This window comes from Hyla sarda, chromosome 4 (genome assembly GCF_029499605.1).
Source record: "Hyla sarda isolate aHylSar1 chromosome 4, aHylSar1.hap1, whole genome shotgun sequence".
NCBI lineage: Eukaryota > Metazoa > Chordata > Amphibia > Anura > Hylidae > Hyla > Hyla sarda.
This window is the reverse complement of record NC_079192.1, coordinates 305,653,431-305,674,208: the sequence shown is the minus strand read 5'-3', so window position 1 is coordinate 305,674,208 and position 20,778 is coordinate 305,653,431. Positions and strand designations below refer to the sequence as shown.

General features: G+C 40.6%; 1 protein-coding gene and 1 long non-coding RNA gene across 3 annotated transcripts in view; one reads left to right on the top strand and one right to left on the bottom strand.

Moving 5' to 3' along the window:
- IL17B (interleukin 17B) overlaps positions 1 to 20,778 on the bottom strand; it is a 115,918-nt gene that overhangs the window by 68,175 nt on the left and 26,965 nt on the right. Inside the window, exon 1 of one of the 2 annotated variants that reach the window (XM_056574760.1) lies at positions 17,292 to 17,315. The exons of the other annotated variant lie outside the window; for it this stretch is intronic. Coding sequence (XP_056430735.1) covers positions 17,292 to 17,300 — 9 coding nt within the window. The 5' untranslated portion in view covers positions 17,301 to 17,315. Of the gene's footprint in view, positions 1 to 17,291; positions 17,316 to 20,778 lie in introns of those variants that run through there. 2 annotated transcript variants of the gene reach the window in all.
- The window catches only part of LOC130369457 (uncharacterized), a 72,624-nt gene that overhangs the window by 48,595 nt on the left and 3,251 nt on the right, over positions 1 to 20,778 (top strand). The window lies entirely within an intron of this gene.

Here is a 20,778-nt window from a genome sequence, read left to right as displayed (position 1 = left end):
TCCTCAGCTAGTTTTGTACATTTGCCCACAGACAAAAAAAATGATCAGTTTATAAATTTAATTGTAGGTTTGTTTGAAAAGTGAAAGACAGAATAAAAACAGATGAAATCAAGAAAAACTAATTTCAAATAAGTTATGACTTGATTAGCATTTTACCCAGTAAAAGTATTTGATCCCCCATCAACCAGCAAGATTTTTGACTTACAGGTGTTTTTAATACAGGTAAGTGTCATGTTTAGCGCTCCATATGCACACGCTGGCCGTGAGCGCATGGCCCCTTCTACTGATGCCGCCGGCGGGGCTGGGATTCGCATCGCGGGACAAGCCCGCATGCGAATCCCAACCAGTCACGCACCACCTGCTCCTGCTGCACTCTCCTGAGCTTCTGTGCTCCGTCTGGTGCGTGTCCACATCCCTTAGGCTGCGCGCGCGCCTGAGCTCTGAAATTTAAAGGGCCAGTGCGCCCATTAATTAACACCTGTGCTCACTTAATAAATTCCTCCACCTCCCACACTTCCCTGCCGGATCTTTGCTGCCCTAGTGCATGAGAGAAAGCGTTCATGTGTACTGCCTTGTCGTGTATCATACCCTTGCTCCGTGACCTGACTTTGCTCCTTTGCCGTCTGCCTACTGACCACTTGCTACGTTCCGGACTACGCTACTATGCTGCCAGCCCTGACCTTCTGCTATCCTGACCACTAGTTGCCGTATCCTACCTGTGCCTCGAATTCCTCAGCCGCCTGTGTGGTCGAGCTGTGCCAGGGGTAGTGACCTACCGTTTCTTGGTTTTGGAAAGGATTGGTGCACTAGAAAGTTGTTCGTTGAGTAGATATATACTATCAGATTAACCAAGGCCAATATAATTCATCTGCTATCATCACATGATCTGTATAACTTCACTGGAACGCATCATACTGCTCAACAAATCCCTTCAATATAATTTTTTATTTTAAGACAAGTTCTTGGACATGTTACTTTGTACAAAAGATGATCACAGAATATCTGGTCTGTATTAGGCACATACAAATGCTTCAACTACTGCTACTTCTGTTACTAGAGTATTAATACTCTGGATAGTCAGGCTTCACCAGAGTTTAGAGCACTAATAGCATAACTGAACCAATAAGGAAAATGCAGTTAAGGGTAGGGACACACATGCCATATTTTGCTACACAGCAAAACACACAGAAAAATATGGCATGTGTGACCCTACCCTAAAATTTTAATCACTGCTAGAATGCTGCAGTTTTTTTTAACACTTTTTTAATTGCATTATTCAAATTATTTTCAAAAAAGAACAGCTATATCAGTACAGCAATAATAGTAGGATATATAAACACAGAATTGCCAGATTGTACCACTACGTGTGACAGAATGGCATTACAAAAGCATCAATTTGAAGCCTAATGTAGTGAGCTGTTAGGAAGGTGTACACCACTTCTCAGATAATTTTTCGCATTCCATTCCATGCCTTTTCGTGTCTTTCCGTGTCCAGCCTGCCGACCGACGCCACAGTTTTCATGAAAAGTGTCAATTTTGTATGTGTTTACAACTGGTTGCATAGGGCAGTTTAGAGGACAATGGGGGAGATTTATCAAAACCTGTCCAGAGGAAAAGTTGCTGAGTTGTCCATAGCAACCAATCAGATCGCTTCTTTCATTTTTAACAAGGCCTCTGAAAAATGAAAGAAGCAATCTAATTGGTTGCTATGGGCAACTCAGCAACTTTTCCTCCAGACAGGTTTTGATAAATCTCCCCCAATGACATCATCATTCATACTCCTCAATTAAAAGTGGTTGTCTGATATGGAAAACACTTTTCTATATTCCTTATTAGAGAATTTTGAGTTACAAAGAGCATCTCTGTGGTCTGAAAGACCTAACCTGTCTACTGACTTGAATGTGTACTGTGTAATACTTTATTTCTCCAGTGGTGGTGCTGCTGTGAAATTAAACAATTACTGCCAGATTTACCCACTGATTTTGGTTCATTCTTGGGTGTCCATGAGGGGAGCATTTGTGATTGGTTTATTTTCAAGGGATCCTTATATCAAGTACAGATTGCCCAAAGCAAACGCCTCTGATGAGAGCTTTTGTATATACACTGCTCAAAAAAATAACACTAAGATAACACATCCTAGATCTGAATGAATGAACTAATTGTATGAAATACTTTCGTCTTTACATAGATGAATCTGCTGACAACCAAATCACACAAAAATGATCAATGGAAATCAAATTTATCAACCCATGGAGGTCTGGATATGGAGTCACACTCAAAATCACATTTTGATCCAACTTTGATGTAATGTCCTCATAACAAGTCAAAATGAGGCTCAGTAGTTTGTGTGGCCTCCACGTGCCCGTATGACCTCCCTACAATGCATGGGCATGCTCCTGATAAGGTGACAGATGGTCTCCTGAGGCATGTCCCCGCAGACCAGGACTAATGCATCTGCCAACTCCTGGACAGTCTGTGGTGCAACGTGGCATTGGTGGATGGAGCGAAACATGATGTCACAGATGTGCTCAATTGGATTCAGGTCTGGGGAACGGGCGGGCCAGTCCATAGCATCAATGCCTTCCTCTTGCATGAACTGCTGACACACTCCAGCACATTCCAGGTCTAGCATTGTCTTGCATTAGGAGGAACCCAGAGCCAACCGCACCAGCAAATGGTCTCACAAGGGGTCTCATCTCGGTACCTAATCGCAGTCAGGCTACCTCTGGCAAGCACATGGAGGGCTGTGCGGCCCCCCAAAGAAATCCCACTCCACACCATTACTGACCCACCACCAAACTGGTCATGCTGGAGGATGTTGCAGGCAGCAGAACGTTCTCCATGGCATCTCCAGACCCTGTCACATGTGCTCAGTGTGAACCTGCTTTCATCTGTGAAGAGCACAGGGCGCAAGTGGCGAATTTGCCAATCTTGCTGTTCTCTGGCAAATGTCAAACATCATGCACAGTGTCCGGCTGTGTAAGCACAACCCCCACCTGTGGATGTCGGGCCCTCATACCAGAGTCTATTTCTGACCGTTTGAGTGGACACATGCACATTTGTGGCCTGCTGGAGGTCATTTTGCAGGGCTCTGGCAGTGCTCCTCCTTGCACAAAGGTGGAGGTAGCGGTCCTGCTGCTGGGTTGTTGCTCTCCTACGGCCTCCTCCACATCTCCTGATGTACTGGCCTGTCTCCTGGTAGCGCCTCCATGCTCTGGACACTATGCTGACAGACACAGCAAACCTTCTTGCCACAGCTCGCATTGATGTGCCATCCTGGATGAGCTGCACTACCTGAGCCACTTATGTGGGTTGTAGACTTTGTCTTATGCTACCACTAGAGTGAAAGCACCGCCAGCATTCAAAAGTGACCAAAAAATCAGCCAGGAAGCATAGGAACTGAGAAGTGGTCTGTGGTCACCACCTGCAGAACCACTCCTTTATTGGGGGTGTCTTGCTAATTGCCTATAATTTCCACCTGTTGTCTGTCCCATTTGCACAACAGCATGTGAAATTGATTGTCAATCAGTGTTGTTTCCTGAGTGGACAGTGTGATTTCACAGAAGTGTGATTGACTTGGGGTTACATTGTGTTGTTTAACCTCTTAAGGACACAGGGCGTATGGATACGCCCTGCATTCCGAGTCCTTAAGGACGCAGGGCGTATCCATACGCCCGTGGGAATTCCGGCCTCCACCGCTAGCCGGTTGGGGACCGGAGCCGGATGCCTGCTGAAATCGTTCAGCAGGCATCCCGGCATATCGCCCAGGGGGGTCATTATGCCAATATGACAATTCAGTCCAGCGATCTGCGGTGATTCCGGGTCAATCGGGTCTCCAGTGACCCGGTGACCCGGCATTACTGGCTGTTCGGGGCCGTCTCTGACGGCCCCGAACAGCCAGAGCCTGCAGGGGTGAGGTGGCACTGGTGCCACCTCACGATCGCCCTGATTCGTCGGCCGGATTACCGGCCGACCAATCAGGGCGCCTGCTGCGGGTGTCACTCCCGCACCCGCTCCGCCCCTCTTCCGGAGGCAGTGAGCGGGTGCGGGAAGACGACCCCGGGTGCTGGGGACCCCGATCCCCGGCGTCCATGTTGGGATCGGGGCCCCAGGAGCGACGGCGGCGGCGAGGGACTTTCCTGCGATGGAGCAGCAGCAGGAGGTGAGTTACAGCCTCCTGCTGTTGCTTAGCAACAGCTCCCAGCATGCAAAAAGGGCATGCTGGGAGCTGTAGTTATGCAACAGCAGGAGGCAGACCACCACAACTCCCAGCATTCCCTCATGGGCATGCTGGGACTTATGGTTTTGCAACAGCTGGAGGCACATTTTTTCTATGGAAAAGTGTACCTTCAGCTGTTGTATAACTACAACTCCCAGCTTGCACAAACAGCTAAAGTGCATGCTGGGAGTTGTAGTGGTGCATCTGCTGGTTGCATAACTACAACTCCCAGCATGCCCGTTGGCTGTCGGTGACTGCTGAGAGTTGTAGTTTTGCAACAGCTGAAGGCACACTGGTTGTGAAACTTAGAGTTTTTTTTTTTTACCTAACTCAGTGTTTCACGACCGGTGTGCCTCCAGCTGTTGCAAACTACAACTCCCAGCAGTCACCTTACACCATGCACCGTACATGCTGGGAGTTGTAGTTTTACAACAGCTGGAGGCACACTGGTTTTGAAACACTGAGTAAGGTCACAAACTCAGTGATACATAACCAGTGTGCCTACAGCTGTTGCAAAACTAAAACTCTCAGCATGTACAGTCTGTCAGCGCATGCTGGGAGTTGTAGTTTTGCAACAGCTGGATGTCCCCCCCAATGTGAATGTACAGGGTACACTCACATGGGCGGAGGTTTACAGTAAGTATCGGGCTGCAAGTTTGAGCTGCAGCAAATTTTCTGCAACAGCTCAAACTGCCAGCGAGAAACTACTGTGAACCCCCGCCCGTGCGACTGTACCCTAAAAACACTACACTACACTAACACAAAAAATAAAATAAAAAGTAAAAAACACTACATATACACATACCCCTACACAGCCCCCCTCCCCTCCCCAATAAAAATGAAAAACGTCTGGTATGCCACGGTTTCAAAAACGGAGCCTCCAGCTGTTGCAAAACAACAACTCCCAGTATTGTCGGACAGCCGTTGACTGTCCAGGCATGCTGGGAGTTTTACAACAGCTGGAGGCACCCTGTTTGGGAATCACTGGCGTAGAATACTCCTATGTCCACCCCTATACAATCCCTAATTTAGGCCTCAAATGCGCATGGCGCTCTCACTTTGGAGCCCTGTCGTATTTCAAGGCAACAGTTAAGGGTCACATATGGGGTATCGCCGTACTCGGGAGAAATTGTGTTAAAAATTTTTTTTACATATGCAATAGTCGTGAAACACCTGTGGGTTATTAAGGTTCACTTAACCTCTTGTTACATTCCCCGAGGGCTCCAAAATGGTATGCCATGTGTTTTTTTTTTGCTGTCCTGGCACCATAGGGGCTTCCTAAATGCGGCATGCCCCCAGAGCAAAATTTGCTTTCAAAAAGCCAAATGTGACTCCTTCTCTTCTGAGACCTGTAGTGCGCCAACAGACCCCTTTAACCCCCATATGGGGTGTTTTCTGAATCGGGAGAAATTGTGCTTCAAATTTTGGGGGGTATTTTCTGCTTTAACCCTTTGTATAAATGTACATTTTTTGGGAAACCAAGCATTTTAGGTAAATTTTTTTATTTTTTTTTACATATGCAAAAGTCGTGAAACACCTGTAGGGTATTAAGGTTCACTTTACCCCTTGTTACGTTCCCTGAGGGGTCTAGTTTCCAAAATGGTATGCCATGTTTTTTTTTTTTTGCTGTCCTGGCACCATAGGGGCTTCCTAAATGCGGCATGCCCCCAGAGCAAAATTTCCTTCAAAAAAGCCAAATGTGACTCCTTCTCTTCTGAGACCTGTAGTGCGCCAGCAGAGCACTTTTAACCCCCATATGGGGTGTTTTCTGAATCGGGAGAAATTGGGCTTCAAATTTTGGGGGGTATTTTCTGATCTTACCCTTTTTAAAAATGTAAAACTTTAGGGAAACCAAGCATTTTAGGTAAAAAAATTTTTTTTTTTTTGCATATGCAAAAGTCGTGAACTGTGGGGTATTAAGGTTCACATTACCCCTTGTTCCGTTCCCCGAGGGGTCTAGTTTCCAAAATGGTATGCCATGTGGGGTTTTTTGCTGTTCTGGCACCATAGGGGCTTCCTAAAGGTGACATGCCCCCCAAAAACCATTTGACGCTCCTTCCCTTCTGAGCCCTCTACTGCGCCCGCCGAACACTTTACATAGACATATGAGGTATGTGCTTACTCGAGAGAAATTGGGTTTCAAATACAAGTAAAAATTTTCTCCTTTTTACCCCTTGCAAAAATTAAAAAATTGGGTCTACAAGAACATGCGAGTGTAAAAAATGAAGATTGTGAATTTTTTCCTTCACTTTGCTGCTATTCCTGTGAAACCCGTAAAGGGTTAAAAAGCTTACTAAATGTCATTTTGAATACTTTGGGGGGGGGGGGGTGCAGTTTTTATAATGGGGTCATTTATGGGGTATTTCTAATATGAAGACCCTTCAAATCCACTTCAAACCTGAACTGGTCCCTGAAAAAAAAGCGAGTTTCAAAATTTTGTGAAAAATTGGAAAATTGCTGCGGAACTTTGAAGCCCTCTGGTGTCTTCCAAAAGTAAAAACTCATCAATTTTATGATGCAAACATAAAGTAGACATATTGTAAATGTGAATAAAAAAAAATTATTTGGAATATCCATTTTCCTTACAAGCAGAGAGCTTCAAAGTTAGAAAAATGCAAAATTTTCTAATTTTTCATCAAATTTTGGGATTTTTCACCAATACAGGATGCAAGTTACCAAAAAATGTCACCACTAAGTTAAAGTAGAATATGTCATGAAAAAACAATCTCGGAATCAGAATGATAACTAAAAGCATTCCAGAGTTATTAATGTTAAAAGTGACAGTGGTCAGATTTGCAAAAAATGGCCGAGTCCTTAAGGTGAAAAAGGGCTCAGTCCTTAAGGGGTTAAGTGTTCCCTTTATTTTTTGAGCAGTGTAGTATAGGTCCCTGATTCTAAGAAAAAGAAACACAAAACAATCTAATAGTTACCTTGAACAAAGACAGGTATGAGAAACACAGTTATGAACACACCAAGAAATAACAATTACTCTTCCCACTAGGAAGCTTACTAGGAGCTCCAAACAAAAAATATGTAAAATATATATATATATATATATATATATATTTTCACATTACAGATACAATTTATAATTATATTATTTATAGATTGTGCAAATACCACATTACAAAGTATTGTACCAGTCTAAGGCAGGGTTCACATTTCTATATACCATGGGTATAGATTGGAACACCAGCAAAAAGTTGTTCCGACATATATTATAGCATATAGGTTGGAATATAGAAATATTCCAATAAGTATTTGCAGATAAGTTTCCCTGCTGTTATTAGAGTTATCCTTATATACATTAGATCCTTTTGGATGACGTTTCTGGTTAGTAAATATTTGCAGAACCTCCGGCTCCTGAAATGAGAGAGTATTTCTCTTTATGTGACATTTATGACGTTTGTGCCTCTCATCTAAAGCTCTATAAACACATCTGCACATGTATGATGGGCCCCGTCTCAGGCACTTCATGCCCTGAACACTGTCATATTTGTGGGAACGTGTCTATTTTGGACAGAGGAGGGTAATGGTAGCGGTTCACTTGCAGTCCCCCCATTTTCATTTCTCATACAAACTGAGAACTAAGAAAATTCCCACACTCTTTAAAAGCAGTAAGCAGGAAGTCCCATTAACCTCTTGTACGCCACAAGGGATGCATGGAGGGGAATTGGTTAATAGATGCAAGACCCTTTCAGTTTGGTTCTTTAGTGTTCCCAGACAACTTGCTGGCACAGAGTTGGTCTCACTCTCCCTCCTCTATTTCTCTCTGTTTTTGTCCCTCCCCCATCGCTCTGTTTCACCCCCCTTCTCTTTCAACCCTAATGATTCCCACATGGTTCTTGGTATCTCAGCCAAGCCTCCTAGCATTGTCTGAAAACTCCAAATTTAGAAGAAATATGAAAATTGTCAAACAGTCAGTCCTTAGTGGGTAAAACTGAAAACCTCCTAAACTGTCACAGGTCAAGGCAAGAAAAGGAGGGGGTGTCACGTGACTACACCCCCAACCAATGGCATCCCTCAAGGACCTGACAGATGTGCCTTATAACAGCCTGGCCTCTCTTCCCTCCAGCTCATATAAGGTAAAAGAAAAAAGGTCTTTTCCCCCAGATGGTTAGAATCTAGTTCAGGAAAGTCCTCTCTCTACAGACTCGTGCTTGTGCAACCCAAGGGGGATCAAAATCTCTTAAGAATGCCTTGGAAAAGGTAAGTCATGACTTTCCTAACTTGTACCAGTAAATCCATCTGGCGCACTACAAGGACAATTACAATGCACTTTACTGACTTGATTTTTTCTTGCAGTGCATTAGATCAACATTACAAAACAACGCTATAATACAATTTTCTTTATAATGTTACAAAATATTTTTAAATGTGCAAAACTATACATATGTCTTTGAAAAACAAAAGTTAGTATACTTCATCCATCATTAGTCCCATAAGGTAATTGTTAAAAGATGTGGAGTTCAGTAAATTGCGGGAAGTTACATACTTTTATTTATGCATTGGCCTCTGAATAGAGACCTTAGAGGCCACTAATGTGGAACCGTGGTATTGGGTTATTCACGTACATATTTAAAGCAGCATCTATGGCTGTACTGAGGTCACTGCAGCAGATCCATAGGTTTTACTGTGTATACGTGTGTGTATGTAAATGGTCAGAGCTCAGACCTGCAGTGATAATCCCTGATATGTCATTCCAGGGGCCACACTTACAAAATGGGAAAAACTTGTGTCTAGTTGTCTGAACTCATAAATAGTTTAGAGAAATAGATAATAATTTAAAAGTACACTTACGGGTGTAATAAGGATATTGATTCTAGATTTTCTATGAAAACATAGTCATCTATAACCTAATGTTTAGTCATCTCTCATAGTCATCTATGTAACCTTATCTCATAGGTATATCTTACAGTCACCTATAACCTAGTCTAGTCATCTCTCATAGTCATCTATGTAACCTTATCTCATAGGTATATCTTACAGTCACCTATAACCTAGTCTTCTAGTCATCTCTCATAGTCATCTATGTAACCTTATCTCATAGGTATATCTTACAGTCACCTATAACCTAGTCTTCTAGTCATCTCTCATAGTCATCTATGTAACCTTATCTCATAGGTATATCTTACAGTCACCTATAACCTAGTCTCCTAGTCATCTCTCATAGTCATCTATGTAACCTTATCTCATAGGTATATCTTATAGTCACCTATAACCTAGTCTAGTCATCTCTCATAGTCATCTATGTAACCTTATCTCATAGGTATATCTTACAGTCACCTATAACCTAGTCTCCTAGTCATCTCTCATAGTCATCTATGTAACCTTATCTCATAGGTATATCTTACAGTCACCTATAACCTAGTCTTCTAGTCATCTCTCATAGTCATCTATGTAACCTTATCTCATAGGTATATCTTACAGTCACCTATAACCTAGTCTTCTAGTCATCTCTCATAGTCATCTATGTAACCTTATCTCATAGGTATATCTTACAGTCACCTATAACCTAGTCTCCTAGTCATCTCTCATAGTCATCTATGTAACCTTATCTCATAGGTATATCTTACAGTCACCTATAACCTAGTCTCCTAGTCATCTCTCATAGTCATCTATGTAACCTTATCTCATAGGTATATCTTACAGTCACCTATAACCTAGTCTCCTAGTCATCTCTCATAGTCATCTATGTAACCTTATCTCATAGGTATATCTTACAGTCACCTATAACCTAGTCTCCTAGTCATCTCTCATATGCTATTCTTTAAATCATCCACAGCCACTTAGTCTTATAGTCAACTATTCTATTCATCTATAGACAAGGCTCCTAATCATCTCTTATAGTCATCTATAAACTAGTTTCCTAGTTATCTGTTTTAGTGATCTATAGCCTACTCTCCTAGTCATCTCTTATAATCATATATAACCTAATCTGCTAGTCATCTCTTATCTCTCCATCTATAACCTGGTCTCTTAGAAATCTGTCAGTCATCTATAACCTAGTCATATATAACCTGTCTCCTTGTCATTTCTCATAGCCTAGTCTTACAGTCATCTACAGCCCCCTAGTCTTTTCTTCTTCTAGTTTAGTCATCTATAACATATATATATATATATATATATATATATATATATATATATATATACTCGGTTAAATCCTATAGTCATCTATAACCTAGTCTCCTAGTCATCTCTTATAGTCATCTATAACCTAGTCTCATAGTCATCTCTTATAGTCATATATAACCTAGTCTCCTAGTCATCTCTTATAGTCATCTATAACCTAGTCTCATAGTCATCTCTTATAGTCATCTATAGCCTAGTCTCCTAGTCATCTCTTATAATCATATATAACCTAGTCTCCTAGTCATCTCTTATAGTCATCTATAGCCTAGTCTCCTAGTCATCTCTTATAATCATATATAACCTAGTCTCCTAGTCATCTCTTATAGTCATCTATAACCTAGTCTCCTAGTCATCTCTTATAGTCATATATAACCTAGTCTCCTAGTCATCTCTTATAGTCATCTATAGCCTAGTCTCCTAATCATCTCTTATAGTCATCTATAGCCTAGTCTCCTAGTCATCTCTTATAGTCATATATAACCTAGTCTCCTAGTCATTTCTTATAGTCATCTATAACCTAGTCTCCTAGTCATCTCTTATAGTCATCTATAGCCTAGTCTCCTAGTCATCTCTTATAGTCATCTATAACCTAGTCTCCTAGTCATCTCTTATAGTCATATATAACCTAGTCTCCTAGTCATCTCTTATAGTCATCTATAGCCTAGTCTCCTAGTCATCTCTTATAATCATCTATAACCTAGTCTCCTAGTCATCTCTTATAGTCATATATAACCTAGTCTCCTAGTCATCTCTTATAGTCATATATAACCTAGTCTCCTAGTCATCTCTTATAGTCATCTATAGCCTAGTCTCCTAGTCATCTCTTATAGTCATATATAACCTAGTCTCCTAGTCATCTCTTATAGTCATATATAACCTAGTCTCCTAGTCATCTCTTATAGTCATCTATAGCCTAGTCTCCTAGTCATCTCTTATAGTCATATATAACCTAGTCTCCTAGTCATCTCTTATAGTCATATATAGCCTAGTCTGCTAGTCATCTCTTATAGTCATATATAACCTAGTCTGCTAGTCATCTCTTATAGTCATATATAACCTAGTCTCCTAGTCATCTCTTATAGTCATATATAACCTAATCTGCTAGTCATCTCTTATAGCCATCTTATACTTTTAGTCATTCATATATGACCTAGTCTGTTAGCCATCTATACCTAGTCTCATGATCACCTATAACTCAGTTTCTGTAAGCCTGTGAGCTTGCTCCACCTGTTGTTCTCTAAACCTTAAAAATATATATTTCCCATAGGTCTGTAGTAATATTCTCACAGGTCCCTGTTTCTATGGCACATAAAATCTTCCTTTCCTGTATGTTCAAACCACAAGTCTGTTCTCCTTTCATGCCTCCAAGCATTGTCTAGACTCCAGCACCACTACAGTCTCTCTGCTGCCGCTGTCTACAAACCATGAAGTGTTACATTTATATCTGGAGTTTGTGAAGAAGCCCAATGCACAATATAAGAAACTCAAAAACTCTAAGAACTTAAGTCATCTTTAAAAGCAAAATACTTTCAATGTTCCCAACAAAGGGGCTTGTGAATTGTAAGAAATGCACAGTTGACACTGAAAGATGCTTTTTCGATATCAAAGCTGCATTGTCCCGTAATTTAGCAAAATCTGTGTCTGTGCTACATTTGTATTAAACTATTCACAGACTTCATGAAATAAGTCCTCCAGTACATTAGACATTATGCATAAAATTCATAGTATATTCCCAAGCAATTTATTCCTAAATGTAAAATATGTGGTCCACAGCTATAGGTGTTGTGTTTCTTTCCATGCAGAGTAGTCATAGGCAAGTAAAATGTACTTACTGCTGGCCACAAGAAGATCTGCTTGTGGGGAATGGAAATATATTATAAATCTCTTATCTGAGTGAATCCATTCTGTGTAAAATGCTGCAGGAAATGTTGGTGCCGTATCCTTAATATTTATAGTATAATCACACAACACGTCTTATTGCCATAAGAAGCATTGTATTGCTATGCACTGCATTGTAAGACCTCCTAGTTGCCAAGTATTATGATATTTCCTTTTTTTTTTTTGTAATTTATGGAGAATTACACCATGAGATTTATGACAGTGTAGATGATAATACTGAATGCATTTCCTTAAGGTGAGTGGGACTGTCTCTAGGCATGTGTGACCTGCCAAACCTTGCAGCAACTTCCTGTCAGGACTGGGACATAGTCTTGGCAGCAAAAGTCCTAGGCAGCTGCTCCAGATGTGACCACTTTAACCGCTGGAAAAACCCTGAGGCTCTCACCATCATGCTTAGACTGGCGAAGGTTGGAGATTTCCTCAACACATTATAATATTAATCCTCTGGGTGTTCCTCGGTAAAAGCCTACTGTTTAAGTGCAGGTTTATAGAAGGAGCATTGACTCTTTTTGATTCTTTAAACAACCTGATAGAATATGTATATATAGCCAAAGAATAAGTTGGCCAGCACTATTAACTCCAAACTATTGTAAAAACCTGTTATATATATGCTATCAACAGAGACAGTATTTTTATGCTGTTTTGAAATAGTCATTTTCATGTGTACACGTCTTCATTATATCCTTATATTTTTATTGTTTTTAAAGAGTTTTATAAACCAATAGTTTAAAGAGTACCTGCCACCATCTCCATTGCTTTATATTATGCTGCTGGTATGTTCCCCTCTTCATTATCTGCCCCCCGCAGTTTTTCCTTTTCCTTTTTGCCCAGTATTTCCTTCATAATCCTCTTTCAAAGCTTGCTCACTGCAGGCAGTGTTCAATGTAGCTGAGGTGCGCCATGCAGCGCACACAGCGCTCGCTCCCGTCTGTCTGTTTGACAGGCAGGGAGCTGATCTGTGCTCATTAGTGTCCGGGCTGCACTATGAGAGTTAGGACTCGTGCATGAGTCTGAACTCTATGACAGACTTGTGGCCGGTACATGTAGGGAGACCCCTAGTGGTCAGTTTTACAAGTCAAAATAAATATATAAATATACAAATCTGTTTAAGTTTTTGGCAGCAGTTGATTTGAAAACATTTGTTTTCCGCCAGAGTACCCCTTTAACCCCTTAAGGACTCAGCCCATTTTGGCCTTAAGGACTCAGACAATTTAATTTTTACGTTTTCATTTTTTCCTCCTCGCCTTCTAAAAATCATAACTCTTTTATATTTTCATCCACAGACTAGTATGAGGGCTTGTTTTTTGCGCAACCAGTTGTCCTTTGTAATGACATCACTCATTATATCATAAAATGTATGGTGCAACCAAAAAACACAATTTTTGTGGGGAAATTAAAACGCAATTTTGCTAATTTTGGAAGGTTTCGTTTTCACGCCGTACAGTTTATGGTAAAAATGAGTTCTTTATTCTGAGGGTCAATACGATTAAAATGATACCCATTATTATATACTTTTATATTATTGTTGTGCTTAAAAAAAATCACAAACTTTTTAACCAAATTAGTACGTTTATAATCCCTTTATTTTGATGACCTATAACTTTTTTATTTTTCCGTATAAGCGGCGGTATGGGGGCTCATTTTTTGCGCCATGATCTGTACTTTTTTTTGATACCACATTTGCAAATAAAAAACTTTTAATACATTTTTTATAATTTTTTAAATAAAATGTATTAAAAAAGTAGGAATTTTGGACTTTTTTTTTTTTTTCGTTCACGCCGTTCACCGTACGGGATCATTAACATTTTATTTTAATAGTTCGGACATTTACGCACGCAGCGATACCAAATATGTCTATAAAAAATGTTTTTTACGCTTTTTGGGGGTAAAATAGGAAAAAACTGATGTTTTACTTTTTTATTGGGGGAGGGGATTTTTCTATTTTTTTTTTACTTTTACTTTTCCATTTTTTTACATTTTTTTTTACACTTGAATAGTCCCCATAGGGGACTATTCATAGCAATACCATGATTGCTAATACTGATCTGTTCTATGTATAGGACATAGAACAGATCAGTATTATCGGTCATCTTCTTCTCTGGTCTGCTCGATCACAGACCAGAGCAGGAGACGCCGGGAGCCGGTTGGAGGAAGGAGAGGGGACCTCCGTCCGGCGTTCTGAATGATCGGATCCCCGCAGCAGCGCTGCGGGCGATCCGATCGTTCATTTAAATCGCGCACTGCCGCAGATGCCGGGATCTGTATTAAGTACCACCTCATCAGGACGTACATTTACGTTCTGCGTCCTTAAGGGGTTAAAGGGGTATCCCCTACTTAAAAAGTAATGGCTTGTCACAGTGATGATTAGTAAGGGTCTGGGATCTCATCCATCGTTCAAATGAGGGGGTGGCACTGTGGTCTCATTTTTTTCTCCTTAGTGGTGCTCCTCTCTGGCCACCTGTCTATGTTGGGGAGCTGGAGTAGTACTGCAGGTCTCCAGCACAGTGGGCAGCTGAAACCTTTGAAGGGGCTAATGTGCCTATTGATCATAAAATCATGGCATATCATAGTATGGAATCCCTCTTTAAGGGGGTTGTGAACTATTTTTTCAATTACAATATGCTAAAAATTTGTCTTACGCTGATCCCATGGCTGTGGGAAGTGGGTGGTATGGTGGTGTTTATTAACATAAGCATGGCCATGGTCTTTTCTGAGCTCCCAGATTTATAATATATAGTAATATAATATATAATAGATATAATCATTGAGTATTCTTTTCAGAGAGAAATATTTAGAGCCCTGCATATATTTCTTAAGATTTCTCTGCAGATTGTAGCCAGCAGAACCTTATGTGACTTTAATCCTTTCTACAACAGATGCAATGGGTTTGATTAAATGTGGACCTGCACCTTAGATATCTGTCAACCAAAGGGTTGTTCAAACTGAACCTATTCCTACTGACATGAACCTATTCCTACTGCATGATCGGGCAAGTGTTCTCAATGGGGAGAGGGGAATGAACCGGTGCTAGAGGAGTTTTGCAATGACATATGCCCCATCAGAACAAAGGATCCTGCATGTTGAAATCCAAGACGCCCGATCCAAGATGGCTCTTGTGTGGTAGGGGGAGATTTATTTAATCCTGCACAGAGGAAGAGTGATGCCATTGCCATAGCAACTAATCAAATTGCTTCTTTTGTTTTAAAAAACGCCTCTGAAAAATGAAAGAAGCAATCTGGTTGCTATGGGCAACTGCACCACTTATCCTTTGTGCAAGATTTGATAAATCTCCCCCATAGCGAGTTCGATTCTTTAACCACCATAGCCTCATTTTAAAGGATCATGGCTATAGTTTGACCACATTTGATGCTGACTCCTGAAAAGCCATATCGTTTTCCATGTGGCTTTTCAGGAGGTTTTTAAAGGTCCTATTGATTTTAATATGTGCTTATAGGTGGAATCAATCTGACATTTCATTTCATTTTGAAAACCACATGTTTTTTTTTTTTTTTTAAACATTTCCAACTGTAGTCAATGGGAAATAATAAGCCAAACGTTTTTGTTTTGTTGTCCGAGTATACATATCTCTAGTTGTCAGTGTTGTGTAACAAATGGCATGGTACATCAGGGATGTGGAATTTGTATCACCCGACGCCCGGGACATGCAGTGCCGGGCAGGTGAATTTTTCTGGGCCTTAGCCCTGCTTCGGGCAAGCAGGGCCAGACCTGAAAGCCCCACGACAAGCACGGCGGCGCTAAGAGGGGAGTATGAAGCGGGCTCCCGACACCAGCCCGCTCCGTACTCTGCAGCCCCAGCTGATTTCAGTAGCTGGGGGCCGCCACTAATAGCCACCATGCGGCGATCCCAATCACCGCGACTGGCTATTAACCCCTTAGTTCACTGCTGTCAAAGCTGACAGCAACATCAAAAGGGACATGTGAATGCTCCCTGGTGGGCTAGTGGGGTGGATCCCCCCCCCCCCCCTGCAGCGCGATCCACTATAGAGGTAGCCGGAGGGTTTACCTCTGCTTCCTTGGTGTCCGTATCTATGTCATTGATAGAGCCTGGCTGGACTAGGCTCTATCAATGGATCGCAGAGCACACAGATCAATGGAGTTCAATAGAACTCTATTGATCTGTATGAGGATTCTAGTGATTCCTCCTAAAAGTCCCCTAAGGGACTAATAAAGTGTGAAAAAAAATGTTTAATAAAAGTTTTAAAGATACACATTAACCCCTTCCATATTAAAAGTTCAAATCACGCCCTTTTCCTATATAAAAACATAATAAAAATAAACATATTTGGTATAGCTGTGTGCTTAATTGTAATACGAACTATTAAAATATAACATTATGTATCCCATACAGTAAATGACGTAAATGTAAAAAAAAAAAAATACCAAACCACAGCAATTTTTATAATATCCCAGAAAAAAAGTTAATCCCTATTAAAAAGTCAGATCAATACCAATATAAATAGCAAAAAATTTGTTCTCACACAGCCTGGAATGCAAAAAAAAAAACACATTTTTTAAGGCTACAGAGGTCAGAAAATTGCAATTAAAAAACAAAAACAAAAAAATTCTGAGTTTATATTTTTTTAATTAGTAAAACATGACGGAAACTTTACAAATCTGGTATTGCTGTAATCAGGCCGGTCTGAAGTATCAAAATAACATGTTATCTCAACTACAAGGTAAATGGCGTAGAAAAGAAAACCACAAAAGGTGCAAAATTATCTTTTACTATTTGAATTTCACTTTCCCAATATTTTTGTTTCGGAGAATATGTTATGGAAAAATTTAAAGGTATCATTTTAGTAGTTAGTTATGGCTATTATAGGGCGAGGAGGTAAAAACGAGAGTGTAAAAGTGAAAATTGGTCCGGACAAGTGGATGGTCATGAGGGACAAGTAGATTTTGCTCCGTTTTAGTCCCGTGGACAAGTAGTTTTTTTTTTAAATATAATTTCCACACCCCTGTACATACTCCTTTACTATCTTTGAGTGGGAACAAGACAATAGTACAATCCTTTCATTACCTTCTTCATTGAATACCTTTTTGTCTTTCATTGTCTTCACATGATCCTTCAATGGTTTAATTGGTTATTCCAAGCATGGCCCAGATTCCTCCTTACTACATTAGTTGTATGTATTAAAATCTATAGGGACCAATACCGATAGGAAAAATTAAAACCTTTAAAAAAAAGTAAATACTCTGAACTGAGCTGTTACTCTAATAAGTTGGGCTAGGCATAGATAGACATATTTTTCAACACTATTTTAGCCCACATAGGCCAGAACAGATCTTGAGTTTGATCAAGACAAGGTTTAGGATTTTTAAAAGATTAGATGTTAGTTATAGTAAATACTCTGGCACGATATAGTATACATACCATGTTCCCACAAAATACATGTTTGGGGTTTGTGGTTTGGATTACTCCATCACTTCCTGCTGCTCTCATCAATGACCCTCCATTCCACAACATGCGAAGCGTCCTTTCTCACATGCTCCCTGACCTCTCATGTCTTTCGGTTGTTTTTATCCCATCAAGAATGTTACTTGTAAACAGAACAGTTAAGTGTCTGTGTCACACGCTCCCAATTTCCTTCACAAGCTGATTAACCCCATATTTGTAGCAAGCACTGAGACCTGGCCATGTGTCTTCTTCCACCATACAGTTACATGCATCAGTAACTGCAACCACTTATAGCTTCTCCTAGGGACTACCTGTCAGGAAGTAGGTTAGCATAAGGTTGTTTGCTTTATTGGTATGCTTCACCCCATTCATGAAAATTAATATTACTTCTAGGCTGGACATGAGGTGGGAAGCTAGTCACATACGGCTGAATCTGAAATTGTTCATTTCAAATTTTCCTATTTTAATATTATGTAATATCTAGCTATCATCTATCTATCTAGTTTTCAGTTATCTATCTATCCATCTATACAGGGCTCAAGTCCTGCAGGAATGTGTGGGAACTGAGTTCCTGCACTTTTTTTTCACAGCAGGAACACCATTCCCATTAGCAGTAGTCCTGCAGGACCAGCTCTTGAGTGGAAATCTTGGGTGAGTTCCCTCACTTTTTTCCCAGGACTTGACCCCTACATCTATCCTAAAGATTTTGCAAAATTTAGGCTTGCAAATGGTCCTTGTGAGAGGACTGAAGCATCACAATGGCCCTCATTTACTTAGAAAATCGGGTTGTAAGTCTATCTTGCTTTCTTACCCGACTGCTTTTTTCCCCTGGTATTTATTATTATGTCGCATCCTGTTTGTCGCATGTGGGTTTTGTTGGTTTTGGTCTCCAACTCCTCTGAGCTGTCGGGAAAAAATCCACAACAATTCAACAAATTCGGGTTGGAAACCTTTATAAATACTTGGGAAAGCTCAGAAATGTCGGGTTACGCCCCTTTTTTGGGTTTGGGAGAATCCACATCGGGTCCGTCGGGAAAAATTTTTGCATCGTGTCGCAGACTGGCGCACGATGTCTGGGACATGTCGCAGACAAAGATGCGCCAAAACCCCCCCACAAAACAAGTCGGGTTTAGAATAGTAAATAAGGGCCAATATGTTTAATGCACTTTTAAAATCTTATGCTGAATAAACTACCATTTTAGTTCATTTTTTAAATGGTGTGCTGTGGACTTTTTGGTATCTATCTATCTATCTATCTATCAAAAGAAGGCAGTAGCACTCCAATGTAGTGAAGAAAACGGGTCTTTATTTACCCCAACGTGCAGCTGCACGTTGGGGTACATAAAGACCCTTTTTCTTCACTATATTGGAGTGCTACTGCCTTCTTTTTGGGAGACTGTGTGAACATGGACCCTAAGCCAGGGCCCGGGTGTGTTGGCACCTGTGCACTATTACTGGTAGTCAATCCAATAGAAGGGAGTAGTGGTCGGCACTGCTATGCACTTATTGGGATGATGATGATCCTTTATTCACATCTGATTCAGTCCAGCACGTAAACCGCTTCGTGGTGCTCAATCTTAAAATAGAGTTGTGATAAATAGGTTAGAAGAGGTGGATGGCACTCACGATTTGCAGTTAAAAATTCTTTATTGTGGTCAGGTCGTCTCACAGATATGGCCGACGGGCTGTTTCTCACTATAGATCGCTTTCTCAAGACCACATGGTCTTGAGAAAGCTCTCTATAGCGAGAAACGGCCCGTCGGCCATATCTGTGAGACGACCTGACCACAATAAAGAATTTTTAACTGCAAATCGTGAGTGCCATCCACCTCTTCTTACCTATCTATTACTGGGAGTGCTGCTTTCTTTTTGTGAATATCTATCTTTATATCTATACCTTTCCATCTGTCTATCCATTCATTCATCTATAACATTCAAACCATTGCCAGGTGAAGTAAATAACATTGATTATTTCATGACAATGGTGCTTGTTAAGGTTGGAAATATTAGGCAGCAAGTGAACGGTCAGTTTTTGAAGCAGAAAAAATAAGCAGGTATAAGGATATAAAGGAACTTTGACAAGAGTCCGATTGTGATGTCTAGACAACTAGGTCCAAGCATGTGCATAATGGCAAGTTTGTGGGGTGGTCTTGATATGCAGTACTTAGTACCTAACGAAGGAATAGAGGAAGGAAGGAATAGAAAACTAATGATGGGGCTATGCTATGGGTGCCAAAGAGTCATTGATGCACATCCAATTCATGAAGGCTGTAAAGGAATACCACAGGACACCTTAAGAGGTTGCAATATAATTGTAATAAGATTTATTTTGTTTTATCATGATCTACATTGCTGAATAATGGGTTACAAAGCAGGAGTATCAAACCTGACAGAAACAGATACAGTAGGAGGAAAACCCTACCATATAAACATGTACACTGCAGGGACTGAACCAGCTGTTTTTTGTGTCAGCTACTTTGTCTCCTACCGTAAATAATACAATACAATATCTAAATAATATATTATCCAAATGGCATCCAGCCAGTAGCTGTAGATCATGCCAATAAATAGTTCATATCTACCTCACAATTCATTCTATCCCCAAAAAACCCACACAAGGAAAGTAGGAAAATGAAATCGCACATGCCCCCAGCAAACTGGCTTAGTGCCGGAGGGGGATTTGAAGTGTTTGAAGTATGAAGAAACTGCCTCTGACCATAAAAGGAAGAGAGATTTTTCTTCAGTCCGGATCATGGAAAAAGAAGAAGCTATTTTTAGTTAGAGGTCTGGCGGCATCAGAGGAGCTGTATAGTGTGATAATGATTTAGAGCCGCTGCTTGACACTTAAATACATCAATTTAATATACATCAAAAAAGTACACTAACATCACAAGTGATCCACTGGACCGCCAGAATGGGCACTGTACCTGGAAAATTTTTCATTTTTATGTTTATGTTAGAATGTGACAATACTCATCACATACATTAAGAAGGAGCTTTATATACAGTGTAAAGGAAAAGATTATATGGAAAAAGGGGAACCCTAAAGGAAAACTGTCAGTTATTTTCTTCTGCACTATCCACACTGGTGGTACTGGTGGATAGTTCA